Source organism: Rhinatrema bivittatum, chromosome 16 (genome assembly GCF_901001135.1).
Source record: "Rhinatrema bivittatum chromosome 16, aRhiBiv1.1, whole genome shotgun sequence".
Lineage (NCBI taxonomy): Eukaryota > Metazoa > Chordata > Amphibia > Gymnophiona > Rhinatrematidae > Rhinatrema > Rhinatrema bivittatum.
Window position 1 is genome coordinate 38,877,844 of NC_042630.1, and position 18,440 is coordinate 38,896,283.

At 49.0% G+C, this 18,440-nt stretch overlaps 1 protein-coding gene across 3 annotated transcripts in view; it reads right to left on the reverse strand.

The window, feature by feature from the left end:
* CFAP45 (cilia and flagella associated protein 45) overlaps positions 1–18,440 on the reverse strand; it is a 109,249-nt gene that overhangs the window by 20,468 nt on the left and 70,341 nt on the right. For all 3 annotated transcript variants that reach the window (XM_029580283.1, XM_029580282.1, XM_029580284.1), the window contains one exon: positions 2,331–2,524. In XM_029580283.1, the coding sequence (XP_029436143.1) occupies positions 2,331–2,524 (194 nt within the window). The remainder of the gene's footprint in view (positions 1–2,330; positions 2,525–18,440) is intronic.

Sequence of the window (18,440 nt, forward strand, 5' to 3'; positions counted from 1 at the left end):
GAAAGAGGACTAAGTGGCTTGTTGCTAGGTTCATCACCCATCCTAGAGACTTCAAGCACATCGGTACCTTTTGTAATGATGGTCAACAAATTTTGCACAAATGAGCCAGTCGTTCAGACACTGATGCACCAACACATCCTCCTTCTGCAATGTGGCTGCCTCCATCACCTTGATGAACGTATGTGGAGCCGTCGCCAGCCGAAAGGAAGGGCTTGAAACCAAAAATGTTCCCTTAGGACCATGAACCTCAGGAATTCCTGGTGCTCCGGCCTGATGGCTATGAGCAGATATGCCTCTATCAAGGCAAGAAATGCCAAGAACTCTCCCTTGCGTACCGCCGCTAGACGGATCTCAGAGTGAAACGGGGAACCTTGAGAGCTGCGTTTGCCTTCTTTAAATCCAATATCTCATGAATTGGATACAGGGGAAAAAGAAACAGGACGCTTAACTTAAAACTGACCTCCAGCCACACACAGTGTGTTCAGGGTCTGAGCCAACAAACTCAGGAAGACATGTGAAAAAAACCCCAAAAAATCTGAGCAAAGTGGCTCTCAATCATATGCAATTTCTCCCTCTTCCAGAGATAACTGATCACTGCCTCGCCTCCCACTCCACTTTCTGAGAAGAAATAAAGACACAGAGAAGCCAATACTTTCCTTTCCTGCAGAGGTTCCGCTTCTAGGAGTGCAGACCACATGGGAAGAACAAAAAAGAGCCAGACCACTGGCTATATATCAGTCGCTTTTTGCCAAACTTTAGCAACCCAGCCCAGGACAAACCATATAAAAGAGATACCTTTCTGCTCCACAGGACTTGCAGTGCAGAACCGCTGTCTCGTGGGGATGATGGATCTGGACCACCGGATGTCCATCCCACAGACTGAGCTATCAGAAGGGTCACCAACCCCCTTGCTCGTCTGCCTAAACCAGGGGGGGTGGCCCCACCAGGACCTCATAACCCCTGGGAGGATCCAGAAAATTTGTCTTTTAATCTTTTTTTTTTTCCTCTCTCTCTCTCTCTAGACTGCAGGTTTTACACCATCTACCATCTGCTGGAAACAGAGAAATACGGAGGGACTGCAGGTGGCCCACTGGGTTATGTACAGTGTCAGTGAAACTTTCTCTGTCGCCATCTATTGGCAGGGAGGCAAAACCCAAGAGTCTGGACTGATCTGGATACGTACAGGGAAGAGATATCCTTCAGGCATGCTGGAGGCTCCTGCTGGAAAGGGATCCCCTCAAGAGACTGTCACAGATCCTGCAGGGATGTTGGAGGCTCCTTCTGCCTCCTGAAAAGGATCTCCCAACCCCGACTTTGCAAGGTTAGGAGATTTGAGCTACCCCCCCCCCCCCAAAAGGATCCTCCTAGAGATGCCGCAGGATTAGTAAAGTGATCTTGCTCTTAATGAACCATGAGTCCAGAGCAGATCTATGGAGGAGTCGCCAATCCCCAGTTCTCTCTCTGAGTTTTCTCTCCCCACCATGGCTCCTTCCTCCTAACCCCCAAGCATAAAGACACCCCATTCCTTTTCCCTTCCTTCCTCCTGTCAGCCTTGGTCTCCATGGCTCTTTCCTGACTTCCCTACTGACAAGGCCAATTTCCAGATGATGTCTCTTATCTCCTCCCTCTGTGGCCCCTTCTCGGCACCTTTCCTTCCTACCCTTCCTCCCCATAGCCCCTTCCCAGGTCCATTCCGCTGCCTCTTCCATCCTCACCTCACCTGGTTGGTCCAGGGCCTGGCAGACATATTTTGGCTGCTGCAATAGCAAAGAGCAGAGGCTGGGAAGGGGCCATGGAGGGAGGGAAATGCCCTATAAAGCATCTGCCCTGGGCCCTGGCGTGACTAATACAACTCCTGGGTGCAGATTTAAATACCTGAGATCTGAGAAAACATTTGACAAGTCTTCGGGTCTCCTCCTACTGTTTCTCGCCATCATGTCTCCGTATCACCCATGTCGGGGGCATGACAAGATGGAGAGGAAGAGAAAATACACTGGGGGACCTGGTTGCACTCTTTCTGAAACCGGTTGAACTATGAAAATAGAGCAGCGTCCTTCGATCTCCTGCTCTCTTGCATATGGCAGCTGGTGGCATCACTGCACCTTTTTGGCCATGGCAAGCTCTGTTACACTTTCCTAGAACTGAAACTTTAATCACTCCTTTGCTAAGGATCAATGCTTCTCCACACCATATCATTTTTATGACATCACCAGGGAATTTACCTCCAATTACTTAAAAAAAAAAAAAAAAAAAAAAAGTGTCCCTCAGATCCAAGCAGAATCCCCATCCACAGATTAGCACACATGCCCCCACACACACACACACCATACTTGAGAATCTGATAGAACTGCGCCCGGTCCCGCTGGGCCTCCACCGCCATCATGTGCTCCTTCTGTGCCACTTGCTGCCGGCGGGCCTGATTCAGGGCAGTGTTCATCCGAGACTTCTTCTCGGCTGCCTCCTTCTCTTTCTTCCGCCAGTGTCTCTCCATGGCCTCCTGGATGCGTTTGGCCCGCAGTGCATCCTGGGGAAAGAGGGCAAGGTCAAGGAGCATAATACCATCGGTTATTTCAGCTTGTCAGAAAAATACTGGATACGTGCTTCTGGTCAGCCCACACTATTGCTGAAATTCCACACCAGGAACTAGGAATCTGGCAATAAGATGCCTTTATCATTTTCGCCTAGAAATAGTGTTACCCTCATTATAGGAAAATTGGTTCTTACCTGTTAATTTTCATTGCTACAATACCACAGATCAGTCCAGACAAGTGGGTTTTGCAACCCTACCAGCAGATGGAGGCAGAGAACAAAACCTTTGAGGCACTGCTTCATATCCAAGAGTGCCACCCACAATCCTTCAGTATTGACCTGTACCCAAGCCAGTAATGACCTATACCTAAAACCCTTTCCAGGTGAACATGCAACCTGGGATTGGGAACCCCCTGAACTGGAGCCCCCTATACAGGTGCCTGGTGAGGCCTCACCTGGAGTACTGTGTTCAGTTCTGGAGCCCGTATCTCAAAAGGGACAGAGACAGGATGGAGGCGGTCCAGAGAAGGGCGACCAAAAAGGTGGAGGGTCTTCATCAAATGACTTATGAGGAGAGATTGAAGAATCTAAATATGTACACCCTGGAGGAAAGAAGGAGCAGAGGTGATATGATACAGACTTTCAGATACTTGAAAAGTTTTAATGATCCAAAGACAACAAACTTTTTCCGTCGGAAAAAAATCAACAGAACCAGAGGTCACGATTTGAAGCTCCAGGGATGCCTGGAATGCCCTTCCGGAGGAAGTGGTGAAGACCAGAACTGTGAAGGACTTCAAAGGGGCATGGGATAAACACTGTGGATCCATAAAGTCTAGAGGACGTGAATGAAGAGTGGGTGGCTCGCGGGAATGACAGCTACTACCTGGAGATAATACCCTTATTCAATAAACATACACACAGTTAATGCGACTCTAACATTGCTCTAAGATTCAACGGCAAGAGGAAATGTGGAAAAAAGGATTTGCATACACAAAAATGCAGGGAGTAGCTTGCTTGTTACGGCAGTTACTACCCCAAACCAAATAAGCCTGATACTTCACTTTCAATGCATATCCAGCATAGCACTCTGCTTCAATGGCAGGGGAGAAAGACCGATACTTCACGCATATCCAGCATAGCTCTCTGCTTCAATGGCAGGGGAGAAAGACAGATACTTCACGCATATCCAGCATAGCTCTCTGCTTCAACGGCAGGGGGAATGAAGAAAAGTGGATCTATATACAGACAACAACCAACAAGGACTGAATTACATAGTCTGGGTAAACAAATAAGCCTGGGTGTAGCTTGCTTATTGCAGCAGTTACTACCACTAACTAATTAAGCTAGATATTTCACTTAGATGCAGTTCCAATACTGCTCTCTACATTAATGGTGGGGGTGGAAGGGAAATAGAACCAAAAGGTTACTAAGAGCCAAGAGAAACAGATAAATATGAGAAAAAAAGTGCGAAGCTTGCTGGGAAGACGGGATGGGCCGTTTGGTCTTTTTTCTGCCGTCATTTCTATGTTTCAATGTTTCTATGAAATTCAAATAGTCTTATAACCGTTGAACTGAATCTATTTACAATCCATAAAGGTCTCTTTGAAAAATGGTTCCCCCAAGTTAACAGGAAATTCAGTCTTTTGGCAGCGACAGGGTGGGCTTCTGGACTGATGTGTGGTATTACAGGCACAAAAATTAGCAGGTAAGAACCAGTTTTCCTTTCCTGTTCATACCCAGATTAGTTCAGACAAATGAAACTCGGTGGAAACCTGAAAGACACACATGAAGAACACTCTCACCAAAGGACGCATCGGTAGTGCCTGGTGAAAGTATAAACCACACCACAACCCTGCAAATCTCCTGGGGAGGCAGTAACTGACACTTTGCCCAGGAGGCCGCCTATGCTCTCGTAGAATGCGCTTTCAGCCTCACCGGAACCTTGCGACCTTTACAAATCTAAGCCGAGCAAATGGCTTCCTTCATCCAAAGAGAAATCATGGCCTTTGAGGCCTCATCTTCTTTCTTCGTACCGCCAAACAGCACAAAAAGGTGATCTGAGCACCGAAAACTATTGGTGACCTCCAGATACTGTTACAAAGTCCGTCGCATATCTAAAAGATGCAGCTTCCTATCATGAGGGGAATCTCTCAACCACTCTGGAAAGGCCAGGAGCTCTACCGTCTGATTAACACGAAGAGAGGACACAACTTTTGGAAAGAAAGAAGGAACCGTCCACAATGTGACTCAGTCATTAAATATCTGCCAAAAGGGATCCCTGCAAGACAGTGCCAGTAATTCCGAAATCCTTATCGCAAAACTTATAGCCACTAGAAGCACTGCCTTCAAAGTCAGGTCCTTCACAGTCGCTCTCCTTAAAGGCTCAAAAGAAGCATCACAAAGCACTCAAAGAACTAAACTGAGGTTCCAATCTGGACATAACTTCCAAACCAGAGGTCGCAAATGCTTAACCCCCCTTCAGGAATTGAACCACATCAGGATGACAGGCCAAAGACCTACCCCGCAACTTGCCCCTAAGGGAACCCAAAGTAGACACCTGCACACACAGTGAACCATAGGCCAGCCCATTCAATAACTCCTGTTGCAAAAAGGCTAAGATATGAGGAATGTCTGCAGACAGGGGACCCAAATGCCGTTGCAGACTGAAGAATATGATTGATCAGATACACAATATTAGGAAGGAAAAATACCCAGACGCCTCTGCTGTACTGTGGCCTGTCAGAGGTGAATGAACTCTGAGTGCCTTTCTGAGCATGACTTGCAGAATGTCTCTGAGATAGACCTACTGGCACCAACAAGAGAGGCCTATTCAATGGCAACATCTACCTTATAAATGGCCTGTGACCGACGGCCCGCAAATGCGCAGTAGAGACCAGCTCTACCGCGCATGTGCGGGCGAGCACGTCGCTCTGAGGCAGCTTCAGAAAGAAAAAAAAATGGCGGCGTCCAGTGGCAGCAGCGGGCGGCGGCGGCGGTACTGGCAGCGGTAGCGAGCGGCGGCGGTAGCGACTGCGGTAGCGGCGACGGCGGTAGCGGGCGGTAGCGAGGGAGGGAGAAGAGAGAGAGAGGGAGGGACGGACTGAGTGGGAGGGAGGGACGGAGAGAGAGAGTGGGAGGGAGTGACTGAGTGAGAGGGAGGGATTGAGTGAGGGGGAGGGACTGAGTGAGAGGGAGGGAGTGGGACTGAGTGAGAGGGAGAGGGGGGACTGAGGGAGGGAGTGGGACTGGGAGAGAGAGGGAGGGAGTGGGACTGAGTGAGTGAGAGGGAGGGGGGAGGGAGTGACTGAGTGGGAGGGAGGGACTGAGGGAGGGAGTGGGACTGAGGGAGAGAGAGGGAGGGAGGGAGTGGGACTGAGGGAGATCCGGAGGGCGGGAGTGGGACTGAGGGAGAGGACGGAGGGAGTGGGGACTGAGTGAGAGTGAGTGGGACTGAGTGAGTGAGAGGGAGGGAGAGAGGGGGGGAGGGAGTGAGTGAGACTGAGTGGGAGGGAGGGACTGAGTGATAGGAGAGGGAGGGTGGGGAGGAGTGGGTGAGGGAGGGGGTGGTGAAGAGTGAGGGGAGAGAGAAAGAGGGGGAGGTGAGAGACAGAGGGATGTAGCCCGTTTTAACGGGCTTAACGGCTTGTTTACTTCATAATACAAGGAAACTTGGTTCGCATGAAACCAGGATGCAAGCTTTTGTCTTACAAATGCCTATCTCAACGGACAGGAGCCAGGTGAATGAAGATGCCCCTGAGGGTACAGTTTTAATTAAGTCCTGGCTCCAGAAAACGGAATTCAGGCCTAACTCCTATTGAAGCCACAGACTTGCGATTTGTTTACACAACAAAGAATATCAAGAGAAGAACAGAAGAACAGAGTGCATCAAAGCCGTGTTGATAAAGGAACTTTTATGGTGGAAGGGTGGTTTCAGGGAAGACAAGTAAATAGTATGATTTTTACAAATGAATGAGGGGTGTCCTCACAAGCATTTTCTATGCATACTAGGTTATCATGACAACAGCATCATGTGTTTTTTGTAAACACGTCTCAAAAACCCTCCAGACCCGACATACGCCAAGAATGTAGAGGGTCTCCAAGCCTGGAGATGCATGGAAATAACCTGTTCCAAATAGCCTTTCAGGTGCAAACTCCACTTCTCAAAAGCCAAGCCGCGAGACAGAAGTGATCCACCTGATCCAAAAATATAGGACCCTACGAAGCAACCCTGGAAGGTGGGCTAACCTGAAGGGTCCTTCTACCGTGAGATTAACTAGATCTGTGAACCACAGTCGCTGCGGCCACTCCGGCACCACAAGCACCATCAACCCTGGATGCGCCTCTATGCGCTGCAGAACTTGACAGAGTGGCCAAGAAGGAAACAAATACAGTAGGATCCTAATCGACCAAGGGTACACCAAAGCATCCAAGCCCACTGTGCCAATTTCTCTCCTGCGACTGAAAAACCTTGGTCATTTGAGATCATGGGATGCGGTGAGCCTAGTGAGTCGCAGTCACTGGAGCTCCGGGTGATACCCCTCCAAATATACAGATATTAGAGCCATAACGCAGCCTCCCCTTGTTAACAACGAGGAGCATAATTACTAAACTATTGGTGACGACTAAAGCCACTCACAGCTGGAGCTCAGAGTTACAAGTTATGACTTTGAGATTGGTGCGCAAAGACAGGGAAAAGGGGAAACTCATTGATTCCAAGATGGTGGAGCAGTGCGAATCGATGGCAGAATTTCCCCCGGACGAAGTGACAATTAACAGACTAACCTCGGCAGTGGTTGCTGCATTAGACCATAAATTTGAAAGCATCTCCAACCATTTTATTGAGTTCAAAGACTCGATTCAAGACATAGGCAGGCGTGTTGAAATGGCAGAAGGCCACATCTCCATGGTAGAAGATGACACACTTGCGCTTACAACACGTGTGGCCCAACTAGAAAATAAACTCAAGGCCGCAGAGGAAAAAGCTGAGGATCTACAGAATAGATCTAGGTGCAACAACCTTCGATTCCTGTGCTGCCAGAGGAGATCGTGGACGGAGATCTGGTCATGGTATTGGAGCAATGGCTACCTAAGGAGCTGGATTTACCAGAATTGCAAGGTACTTTAACTATTGAGCGAGCTCACAGGATCGGGCCCAAAAAGCAAATGGGAGACCGCCCGCACCTTGTCATAGCTAAATTTTTGAACTATGCGCAGAAAAATAGGGTCCTTACAGCATACAAACGAAATAGAGCAGTAGCATATGAAAAGCATAAAGTTCTGATCTTTCAAGATTTTTTCGCAGTGGTGGCGGCCCAGAGACGAGTCTTTTCGGCTGTCTGCAGTGACTTGATAAACAGAACCCGCTTTGCGCTACTATACCCTGCTAAGCTCAAAATTTGGAAAGATGGAAAAAGTGTTTCTATGTGAGTCTCCGGACCAAGCACATGAACTTATACATGGCAAAGCTTCTACGTCTAAGTCATAATCAGTCATATGGAGTACAGGAAATCTCATCTCCTTCTAGAAATGATACAGTGGAGAAGGCCGACATAGGCAAGTGGCCAAAATGGACATCGGGGTAACATTCTCTAAGTTAGCTGGTAACAGCGCTTATCACTCCAACGAAGGCTGTTTCATGGTGTTCTTGGTTCATATAACTTTGAGTGTTTATGTATGCATGTGGGGGGCATATTAATCTAAGATGAATAGGGCAATTAGACATATCATTGCTCCCAATTTTATCCTCGGGAAATGGAGGGGTGGCACCTGAACGCGTGTTACACGAATTTCTTTCCAAAGCATATTGGGAATATTAAAAACATAGGAAAATTAAATCATGAGGGATATGGAAAGTAGGAATCGCAAAGGGAGGGTGGGAATTAGGGTTAAAGGGGAGGGATAAGGGAGGGGCGGGTAAGGGACAGGGGGCTTCCAGGCAAATTCAAAAAGAACACTGCAAATAGAGAATCAGGCAGGCAAGATGCATTCACAGTACTTACTCAGATACTAATTGCAAGGGGTCTTTCCCGGTTTCCTAACAAATCAGACCTGCAACAACATAGCTTGATGGCCCAGGCTGGAGGGCGATCGATATGGATAAAATCATTGGTTATTGGTCCAGACTGGCTTATTTTAAAGATAAATTTAGGATGGGGAGCATAAGATGTTTTTCCTGGAATGTGGGAGGCACAGGTTCTCCCATTAAACGAAAAAAGATCCGTAACACAATGCAACGCCATAAAGCTCGAATAGTAGGAATACAGGAAACCCACCTGTCCGCAGAGGAGAGCAAAAAACTAAAGAAATACTGGGAGGGCAATGTTTCTATGCTCTGGCCCAGAAAAGAAAAGCAGGGGTTGCTTTACTCTTTCACAAATCCCTAAACTTCCAAGTTTCTCAACAGTTAACCGACCCGGAAGGTAGATACCAAATTTTAGTGGGTAAAATAATGGGACAAGAGCTCACATTATGCAATGTGTATGCACCAAATGAGTATAACCATAAGTTTTTTCAGGAGTTAGTAAGACATGTCTTGTTAATGATCAAAGGCTCGTTGATCATGTTTGGAAATTTCAACTGTGTTCATGATCCTAGTCTGGACAGGTCAAAAGCTGGGGTACAACAAGAAGGGGGGGGGGGGGAATTTAAAAGGGATTAATTTCCTATGTAACGAATTGAACCTCATTGACATTTGGAGAACCTTACACCCCATGGAACGCGATTACACGCATGTGTCTAGAGCACATGCTACAATGTCCCAAATTGATTATTTACTCATATCTCTGACAACCTTTTCTCTAAAACACAATCAGCAAATATTGGGATCATTGAAATTACAGATCATGCTATGATTTGGATAGACTTTACCCCTAACCCAAATATAGAGTGCCCGAGACTATGGAGATTCCCAGTGTTCCTCTCTAAAGATCTCAAATTTAGAAAATTCCTCCAGACTAAGTGGGAAGAATACGCTAGACACAACTCACAGCATGAAGATAACCCCACTCTATTCTGGGAAACAAGCAAAGCAGTTATGAGGGGGGAAGTTACGGCTTATCTAATCAAAAGATCCAAGGACTTACCATAAAAGTATTCTTCAATTAGAACACCAAGTCCAAGTTGCTAAATCTTGTTTGGCACAAAAATATACACAGACAAATCTAACAATACCAAGCTGCATTAGTTACATTAAACACCCTACTACATACAAAAGCCCCGAAAGTGATGCTGGTTGATTCATACAGACTTTTTCATTATGGAAACAAATCTGGCAAGCTTCTTGCAAAATTGGTCTGTCTCCAGAGAGGCAAAATGCTTAATCGATAAATTAAAGAATGAACAAGGTCGAGTACTGACCAAGAAAGCTGATATATGCAAAGCCTTTAGAACATTTTACACCAAACTTTATCAGGAAGACCGAACAGGAGGTAGTATACAGGAAGAAGAATTCTTTAAAAACTTGCAGTTACCCCAAGTTAATGAACAACAATTAGAGTGATTAAACAGACCTTTCGAAATACAAGAACTTTGCAAAGCTAGCCAATCTAGTAAATCCAAAGCAGCTCCAGGACCCGATGGGTTGAGTGCCGAATATTGTGAAATTTTGCTAAGCCACACAGTTTCACCACTCCATAAGTTCTTTCAAGATGCCCAGGAAAGAGGGGCTTTCCCCATAGGTTTTACTAGAGCCTATATTACAGTCCTGGAGAAACCAGGCAAAGATCTATCAAAGCCAGCCTCTTATCGTCCTATCTCCCTCAAACTACGAGGCGAAGCTGTTCGCTAAAATCTTGGCAGATCGGCTAAGTCTGATCCTTCCATCTCTCATATGCCCTAGCCAGGTGCGATTCGTAAAGGGAAGGACCATCAGCATTAATACAACTAAACTAGTGACAGCAATGGAGGAAACTAAGAGGAGTCGATGTCCAGCTATGATAGTGTGTTTTGATTCTGAAAAAGCTTTCGATAGAGTAACCTATTTTCGGTTTTGGAGAGGTCCGGTTTTTCAGGGGAAGTTCTAAAGTATATCTCTATGCTCTACCATAACCCACAGTCGGCGATTTTGGCCAATGGCTTAGTGTCTACGGATCTCTCGAGGCACCAGGCAAGGCTGCCCATTATCCCCTCTGTTATATATACTCTCAATAGATCCCCTCCTGCGTTAAATAGAGGAAGACCCTCTGATAAAGGGGTTTGAAATTGGTCCTCAGATATTCAAAAACTGCAGCATTTGCAGATGATGGGTGACACAGGCTTCCTGACCAGTAGCATCCGTGGAGGACCTGTGGGAACCTCAAAAGGACTGCTGACGTCCCCCCGACTGCTTTGCTCCCGAGCCTGTAGAACCCTTGGGTGCATGAAACCTATAGGAATCCTCAAAAAGGGAGCAAGACAGGCACACCTTCTTGTTGCTCCTATTATCCTCCAGCAGCCCGTTCCCTTTAATCTTCATAAACTGGTCCAAATCCTCCCCAAAAAGGACTTTCCCTTTAAAGGGAAGATTACACAACTGGGCCTTGGACCACATGTCAGCCGACCAGTTGCGCAACCACAAAAGCCACCACTGCCGAGACCATGCTCCTGGCCAAAATGTGCACCAAGTCATATAGCGCAACTGCAACATAAGCCACTCCTATCTCCAGACGCCTGCTCTTGCGCTTTTTGCACACAATACAAACATGCTCTCTACATCATACTGCCACAAATCGCGGCCTGAAGATTCAAAACAGAAACTTCGAACATCCGCTTCAACTGACTCTCCAACTTGTGGTCCTGAGCATTCTTCAGCATGGCGGAACCTGCCAATGGGATGATATTCCTGCGACACCGCAGCATCCACCTTGGGCACCCTCAACACATCCAAGACCTCTTCAGACAGTAAAGCTTAACCATTGCCCTGCCAACTTTCAGGCTCACTTCTGGAAAATCCCATTCCCAGTTCACCAACTTCTGAATTTTTTTCGGTATGGGAAAGGCACTAGGCGGACCACACAGTCCTCCAGGACCAGATTTACTCCCTCATTATCAGACTCTTTCTGAGCCACCTTAACCCCCACAAGTTGGATGCAGCTCCATCACTGCTCTCTACATTAATGGTGGGGGAGGAAGGGAAATAGAACCAAGAGCTAAAAGAAACAGATAAGTATGAGAGAAAAAATGTGTGAAGCTTGCTGGGCAGACTGGATGGGCCGTTTGGTCTTCTTCTGCCGTCATTTCTATGTATCTTCAACACATGAGGAATAAGAGGGCTCAATTCCTCCTTTTTAAATAACAGGACCACCCGAGGGTAATCCCCCCTCGGACACCGGGAGGTCATCTGGATCGGGGTCATCCTTACAAACATCAGGATCTGCATTCAGGGCTGGATCTGCATCCAGATCAGGGTCCGCCCATTGCGGATATTAATCCTGAAGTCCTCAGAATCTTCAAAACGGCCTCCGAACCTATGCGGCTGAGATTAAGGCACCGCAGGAAATCTCTGGAACTGCCTGAAGGCCCCACCTTAGGCCTCTTCGTCGATCGACACAACTGCTTCTCCTGGGGATGCTTTCCCCCCGCTCCCTTTCTAGCCAAGAAGGCCTTATGTAGAAGAATAAACTCTGGGGAAAAAACCTTCCAGATCTTCAGCCTGTCCAACCAGTCTGTTGTCAGACTCCCCTCTCCCCGGTCCTGTCGAACAGGTGAAAAAAGAGGAGGGGAATCCCTAGGGACCCTGGTGTCCGTGGACCCCCTTCCTGCGATGCCTCACGGCAACGGCTGTACTGTGAGATCCCCCCAAGCCCACATACGTGGACCCTGAGGACCGGAGTGTCCTTTTTAACACTGCTCCTTCAACTGAGATTCCCTCTCCCCAGACACACAGCCCGAGCACAGGGAATGTGCACTAAGGTTTACCGACCACAAACCGCACGCCCTGTATGCAGCCATCCTCAGCTTTGGTGCCATAACACGCTTGGCCGCCAACGGAGAAACCTGGACAGCTGCTGCACACAGCAAAAAAATTAAAAAATCAGGCCATACAAACGGCTGAGCCCTGTGCCATGCCGCAGAAATAGACAGAGCAGCCCGCGGGAAACTAGGCCACACCCACACTGTGCTACGGCCTACCCGAGTTGCATGCAGGAAAAAACTTCCTCTGCCCTGCCCCCCCCCCCCCCCCCCAAAGGCTGAAGGAAATCACTAGGCAAATCACTCTTCCACTCCTGCCAGCGCAGATTGCTCCTGCAGTCAAAGGTGCCCCGTCTCACCAGGCCCTGACTGAGGTTCCTGCTGCCTGAAATTTTTTATTATTTTTACTTTTTTAATTTTTCCCTCCCAATAAACTGAATACCAAAAACACAGGGGTTTTTGGTATTCCCTTCAGAGGCCAGCAGCTTGCAGACGGAGACCTCAGAGGTCAGGAGGGAGCCAGTTCCCTGTCTATCAGGACCTCTGGACAGCAGCAGGTGAGCAACAGTCAGGGGTTCCCAATCCCCCGATTGCTGGCTCCACCTAAGGGATGGTCCACAAAAGAGCCTAACACCTCAGGGATCCTCCAATGCCAAAATCTCTCTTCTCTCCTTTGTTTTTCTTTCACTTTGTCAGACTGCAGGTTTGCACCTCTACCATCTGCAGGAGACAGAGAAATACTGAAGGACTGCAGGTGGCACTCTCAGATATGAAGCGGTGCCTCAAAGTTTTTGTTCTGTGCCTCCATCTGCTGATAGGGATGCACAACCCACTTGTCTGGACTGATTTGGGTAAGGGGGGAAAGTGAGGAAATGGAGCCCAAGACAAACAGTCACTTAAGTGGCCTCGCGGAGGGTAGGGATCTGGACCACCAGATGTACACCCCAAGGGACCCTGGATCGGGCGTACAATAGGGTCACCAACCCTGTCCGACTCAACCAAGTAGAGTAGGGATCCCTTTCTAGGAACCCCTGGGAGTAAGGCACAAAACTAGAAAAAGAAAAGTCACAGAGAAAAAAAAAAAAAAAAGAACTGCAGGTTTATGCATCAGCCATTTGCTGGAGACAGAGAAATACTGAGGAACTGAAGGTGGCATCAGGGTAGTTGAAGCAGTGTCAGTTTTACTTTCTCTGTCTCCATCTGCTGGCATGGATGAATAAACCCAGCAGTCTGGACTGATCCGGATATGTACAGGGAAAAATCTTTTACTAATTTAATCTCACCCGGGGCAAGAATGCCATATAAAAATAGAAATATACAAATATGGCTATTTTATAATATTGGAGTGGTCCTGAGCAGAGAGGAAAGGTATTGGAAAAAAGATAGGAGCATGACACAAAATCCAGCAATCTGACTGGCTTTACACCTGCTTCTGTTGCTTTATAATTTCTGTTAAGAGGGATCATGTGCAAGCTGCTACCATCAGAAAGATAGCAAAGCTCAAACCAACAACACAGTCTGATGCTGTGAACATCTGTGTATTTATTCATGCAATCTAAATAATATAATTAGGGTTAATATTCAAAGCTGGCTGTTTAAGTAACTTAGCCGGATACAACTTATTCAGCTGTTATAAGGTATATTCAGCAGCATCACTAAGCCGCTAAATAATCGCATATATAATCTATACTTAGCCCATATAAGTTATAACTGGCTAAGTTTAGACCTGCTCTGTGGCATGTCTAACTTAGCCACATAACTTATGCGGCTAAGACTGAATAGTGCTAGTTAGCTGTATAGCTTGTACAGCTAGCTCGCTGCCCCCCAATCTGCCCACAAGCTATGCGAAAGAAAATTTTTCCTTACCTGCTAATTTTCGTTCCTGTACGTACCTGGATCAGTCCAGACAGTGGGTTATGTCCCCCTTCCAGCAGACGGAGTCAGAGAAAACTTCGAAGGGCGCTCCCATATAAGCTAGTGCACCCTCTGACATCCTTCAGTATTAAGAATATCAAAGCCTGAAGAGACAAGATGGCTGGATCAAGGTATAAAACCCTTTCAACTTGAACAACTGAGTGTGTACTAAACTTTAAGAGGCAACTAAACTTGCAAAATGAACCATGAAACAGCCACTAAATATGTGGTATACGGAAAACAATTTGAGCAGAGAGAGAATCCCAATCCCATAAATCCTTAGGGTGGGCGTCTGGACTGATCTCTGGTACTACAGGAACGAAAATTAGCACGTAAGGAATAATTTTCTTTTCCTTGTACGTACCAGGATCAGTCCAGATGGTGGGATGTACCAAAGCTTCCCTACTTAGGGTGGGCCCCGGATAGCCCTGCTCGAATGACCCGATTGCCAAAGGAGCCGAAAACCGGTGGCTGTAGATTCAAACGATAGTGCCGAGCAAAGGTATGTAAAGACTTCCAGGTGGCTGCGCGGCATATCTCCTGAGGCGAAATGGATTGACTCTCCGCCCAGGAAGCCGCATGAGCTCAGAGGGAATGGGCCTTGATGCCCACTGGAGGCTGTCTACTGGTACCAATATAGGCTGAGGCGATGGCCTCTTTCAGCCAGCGAGCAATGGTGGGTTTCGAAGCCTTGGCCCCCTTCTTTGGGCCACTCCAAAGTACAAAAAGATGATCAGACAAGCGAAAGTCATTTGTGGCCTCCAGATAGCAAATGAGGACGCGCTTAACATCAAGCTTGCGTAGCTCTCGGGAATCTTCAGTTGAGAAAGACGGGAGTTCCACTGTCTGATTCATATGGAAACCGGAAATAACCTTGGCAGGAAAGAGGGCACCGTGCGCAAGGAAACTCCCGAATCCATGAAACAGAGATAGGGCTCCCTGCATGATAGCACCTGAAGCTCCGAAATCCTGCGGGCAGAGCAAATAGCCACCAAGAAGACTGTCTTGAGCGTAAGATCCTTGAGGGTAGCGGCTCATAGTGGTTCGAAAGATGGGCCGCCTACAATTCAAAGAACTAAGTTGAAGCTCCATGAGGGACACAGAGCGTGTACTGGAGGCTTAACATGTTTCACTCCCTTGAGAAATCGGATGATGTCCGGGTGAGAGGAAAGGGGGGTTTCCTCCCGGTGCTGGATCAGGGAACCGAGGGCAGCCACCTGCACCCTCAGGGAATTGTAGGCCAATCCCTTTTCCAGGCCCTGTAGCAGGAACGACAGTATCTGAGGCACTGAGGCGCTCCGCAGCGAGACAGGTATGGAGACACACCAGGTCTCGAAGACCTTCCAAACTCGGACATAGGCAAAAGTCGTAGAGGTCTTCCTAGCCTTGAGGAGGGTCGAGATCACGGCCTCTGGGTATCGTCTTCTCAGCCGGCACCTCTAAAAAAAACCAGGCCGCAAGACAGAAGCGATCTGCCTGGTCGAAAATACCGGACCCTGACGCAGTAAGGGGTAGATTTTCAAACCGCGCAAATTGGCGTACTTTTGCTGGCGCATCAGGCGCAAGCAAAAGTATGCAGGATTTTAGTAGATACGCGCGTAGCCGCTAAAATCCTGGATCGGCGCGCGCAAGGCTATCAATTCTGTATAGCCGGCGCGCGCCGAGCCGCGCAGCCTACCCCCATTCCCTCCGAGGCCGCTCTGAAATCGGAGCGGCCTCGGAGGGAACTTTCTTTTGCCCTCCCCTCACCTTCCCCTCCCTTCCCCTACCTAACCCACCCGCCTGGCCCTGCCTAAACCCCCCCTTACCTTTGTCGGGGGATTTACGCCTCCCGGAGGGAGACGTAAATCCCCGCGCGCCAGCAGGCCGCTAGCACGCCGGGACGCGACCTGGGGGCGGGTACGGAGGGCGCGGCCACGCCCCCGGACCACCCCGGGCCGTAACCACGCCCCCGGGCCCGCCCCCGAAACGCTCCCGACACGCCCCGAAAACGCCGCGCGGATCGGGCCCGCCCCCGACATGCCCCCCTCAGAAAACCCCGGGACTTACGCGAGTCCCGGGGCTCTGCGCGCGCCGGTAGGCCTATGTAAAATAGGCGCACCGGCGCGCAGGGCCCTGCTCGCCTAAATCCGCCTGGATTTGGGCGGATTTAGGCGAGCAGGGCTCTTAAAATCCGCCCCTAAGCGTGGTAGATGTCCCAGGCGAAAAGGGCCATCCACTGTGAGGTTGACCAAGTCCGCGAACCACGGCTGATGTGGTCATTCTGGCGCCAACAGAATTACTGGACCATGGTGACTCTCTACTCTTCGGATTACCTTTCCCACCAGGGGCCATGGCGGAAACACGTAGAGGAGAATGTGCTGCGCCCAGGGAAGGACTAAGGCATCCACTCCCTCCGCACCGTGCTTTGGCGTTCCATAGAGTGGCCATCAGGTCCAGGTGGGGAGACCCCACTGACTGAATAGAAGTGCCACTGCTTTCTCGGGGCGTTCCCACTCTTTGGGATCTACGCGTTGATGACTCAAGAAGTCGGCTTGAACTTTGTCCAGTCCTGTGATGTGAGAGGCTGCTAGATGGGAAAGGTGGACCTCCGCCCAGGCCAGCAACTTGTTAGTCTCCTGAGAAACATGACAACTCTTTGTTCCCCCCTTGATGATTGATGTACGCTACTGTTGTTGCATTGTCTGACAGAATCCGAACCGCCCGATGCTGGACTAGGGGGAGAAAATGCTTCAACGTCAGGCATACCACTCTGGTCTCCAAGCGATTGATCAGCCAGGATGCTTGCAATTCCGTCCACGTCCCCTGTGCCAATTTCGTCTTACAGACTGCTCCCCAACCGGAGAGACTGGCGTCTGTGGTGACAATCACCCACTGAGGGACTGCCAAGGTTACTCCTTTTAACAAATGATCCAGGTTGAGCCACCAGGCCAGACTGTCCTTGGTCCTCTCTGGCAGCGGGAGGATGGCCTGAAACTCCCGAGAAACCGGTTTCCAGTGGGAGAGCAAGGCTCTCTGCAGAGGACGCATATGCGCAAAAGCCCAAGGTACCAGATCGATAGTGGACGCCATAGTGCCCAGAACCTGAAGATAATCCCAGGCTGTGGGAAGAGAGAGCGAAATGAATTGCTGTACCTGGGAGATGAGAACCCGGGCCCGATCCGGACGCAGCAGTACCTTGCCCACAGCTGCTGTGTGTGGTATCGAAGTGTGCTCCTAGGAAGTCCAGGGACTGAGATGGAGTAAGGATGCTCTTGGAGAAATTGACCACCCATCCGAGGGACTGAAGGAGATGCAACACTGTCTATCGCTCATTGACACTGGACCAGGGACTTTGCCCGGATGAGCCAATCGTCCAAATAGGGGTGGACCAGGATTGCCTCCCTCCTGAGGGCTGCCGCCTCTACTACCACTACTTTGGTGAAGGTACGGGGAGCTGTTGCCAGTCCAAAGGGCAGGGCTTGGAATTGAAAATTCTGTCCCAGAATCTTGAAGTGAAGGAAGCGCTGATGCGCCTTGAGGATGGGAATGTGGAGATAAGCCTCTGTCAGATCCAAGGAGGCCAGAAATTCTCCGCTGTGTACTGACGCTGAGCGTAAGGTCTCCATCCTGAAGAGTGTGGGACCCTGAAGGCTTTGTTGACCATCTTGAGGTCCAGGATCGGACGGAAGGAGCCCTCCTTCTTGGGGACTACAAAGTAGACGGAGTAATGGCCGGCTCCCACTTCCGACGGAGGAACCGGGCAAATTGCTCCGAGGGCCAGGAGCCTGTCAAGTGTCTGGCGTACTATGAGTTGTTTCTTGGTGGTCCACAGGGAGAGAAGAGGAACCTATCTCTTAGAGGACGAGCAAAATCTAAAGCATAACCGTGCTTTAGAATATCTAGGACCCACTGATCCGAGGTAATCTTGACCCACTCCTCTTGGAAGAGGGAGAGATGGCTCCCTATCCTGGGGACTGAGGAGTGGGCTGGCACGGCCTCATTGTGAAGATTTGGGAGCTGTCCCTTGGGGAAGATTATCCCGGGCCGGTCTTCGGCCACGAAAGGAATGAGCCCAGGACTGGGAACGCGAAGAGGGTGGACGAGAAGCAACTGTTCTTGGTTGATGG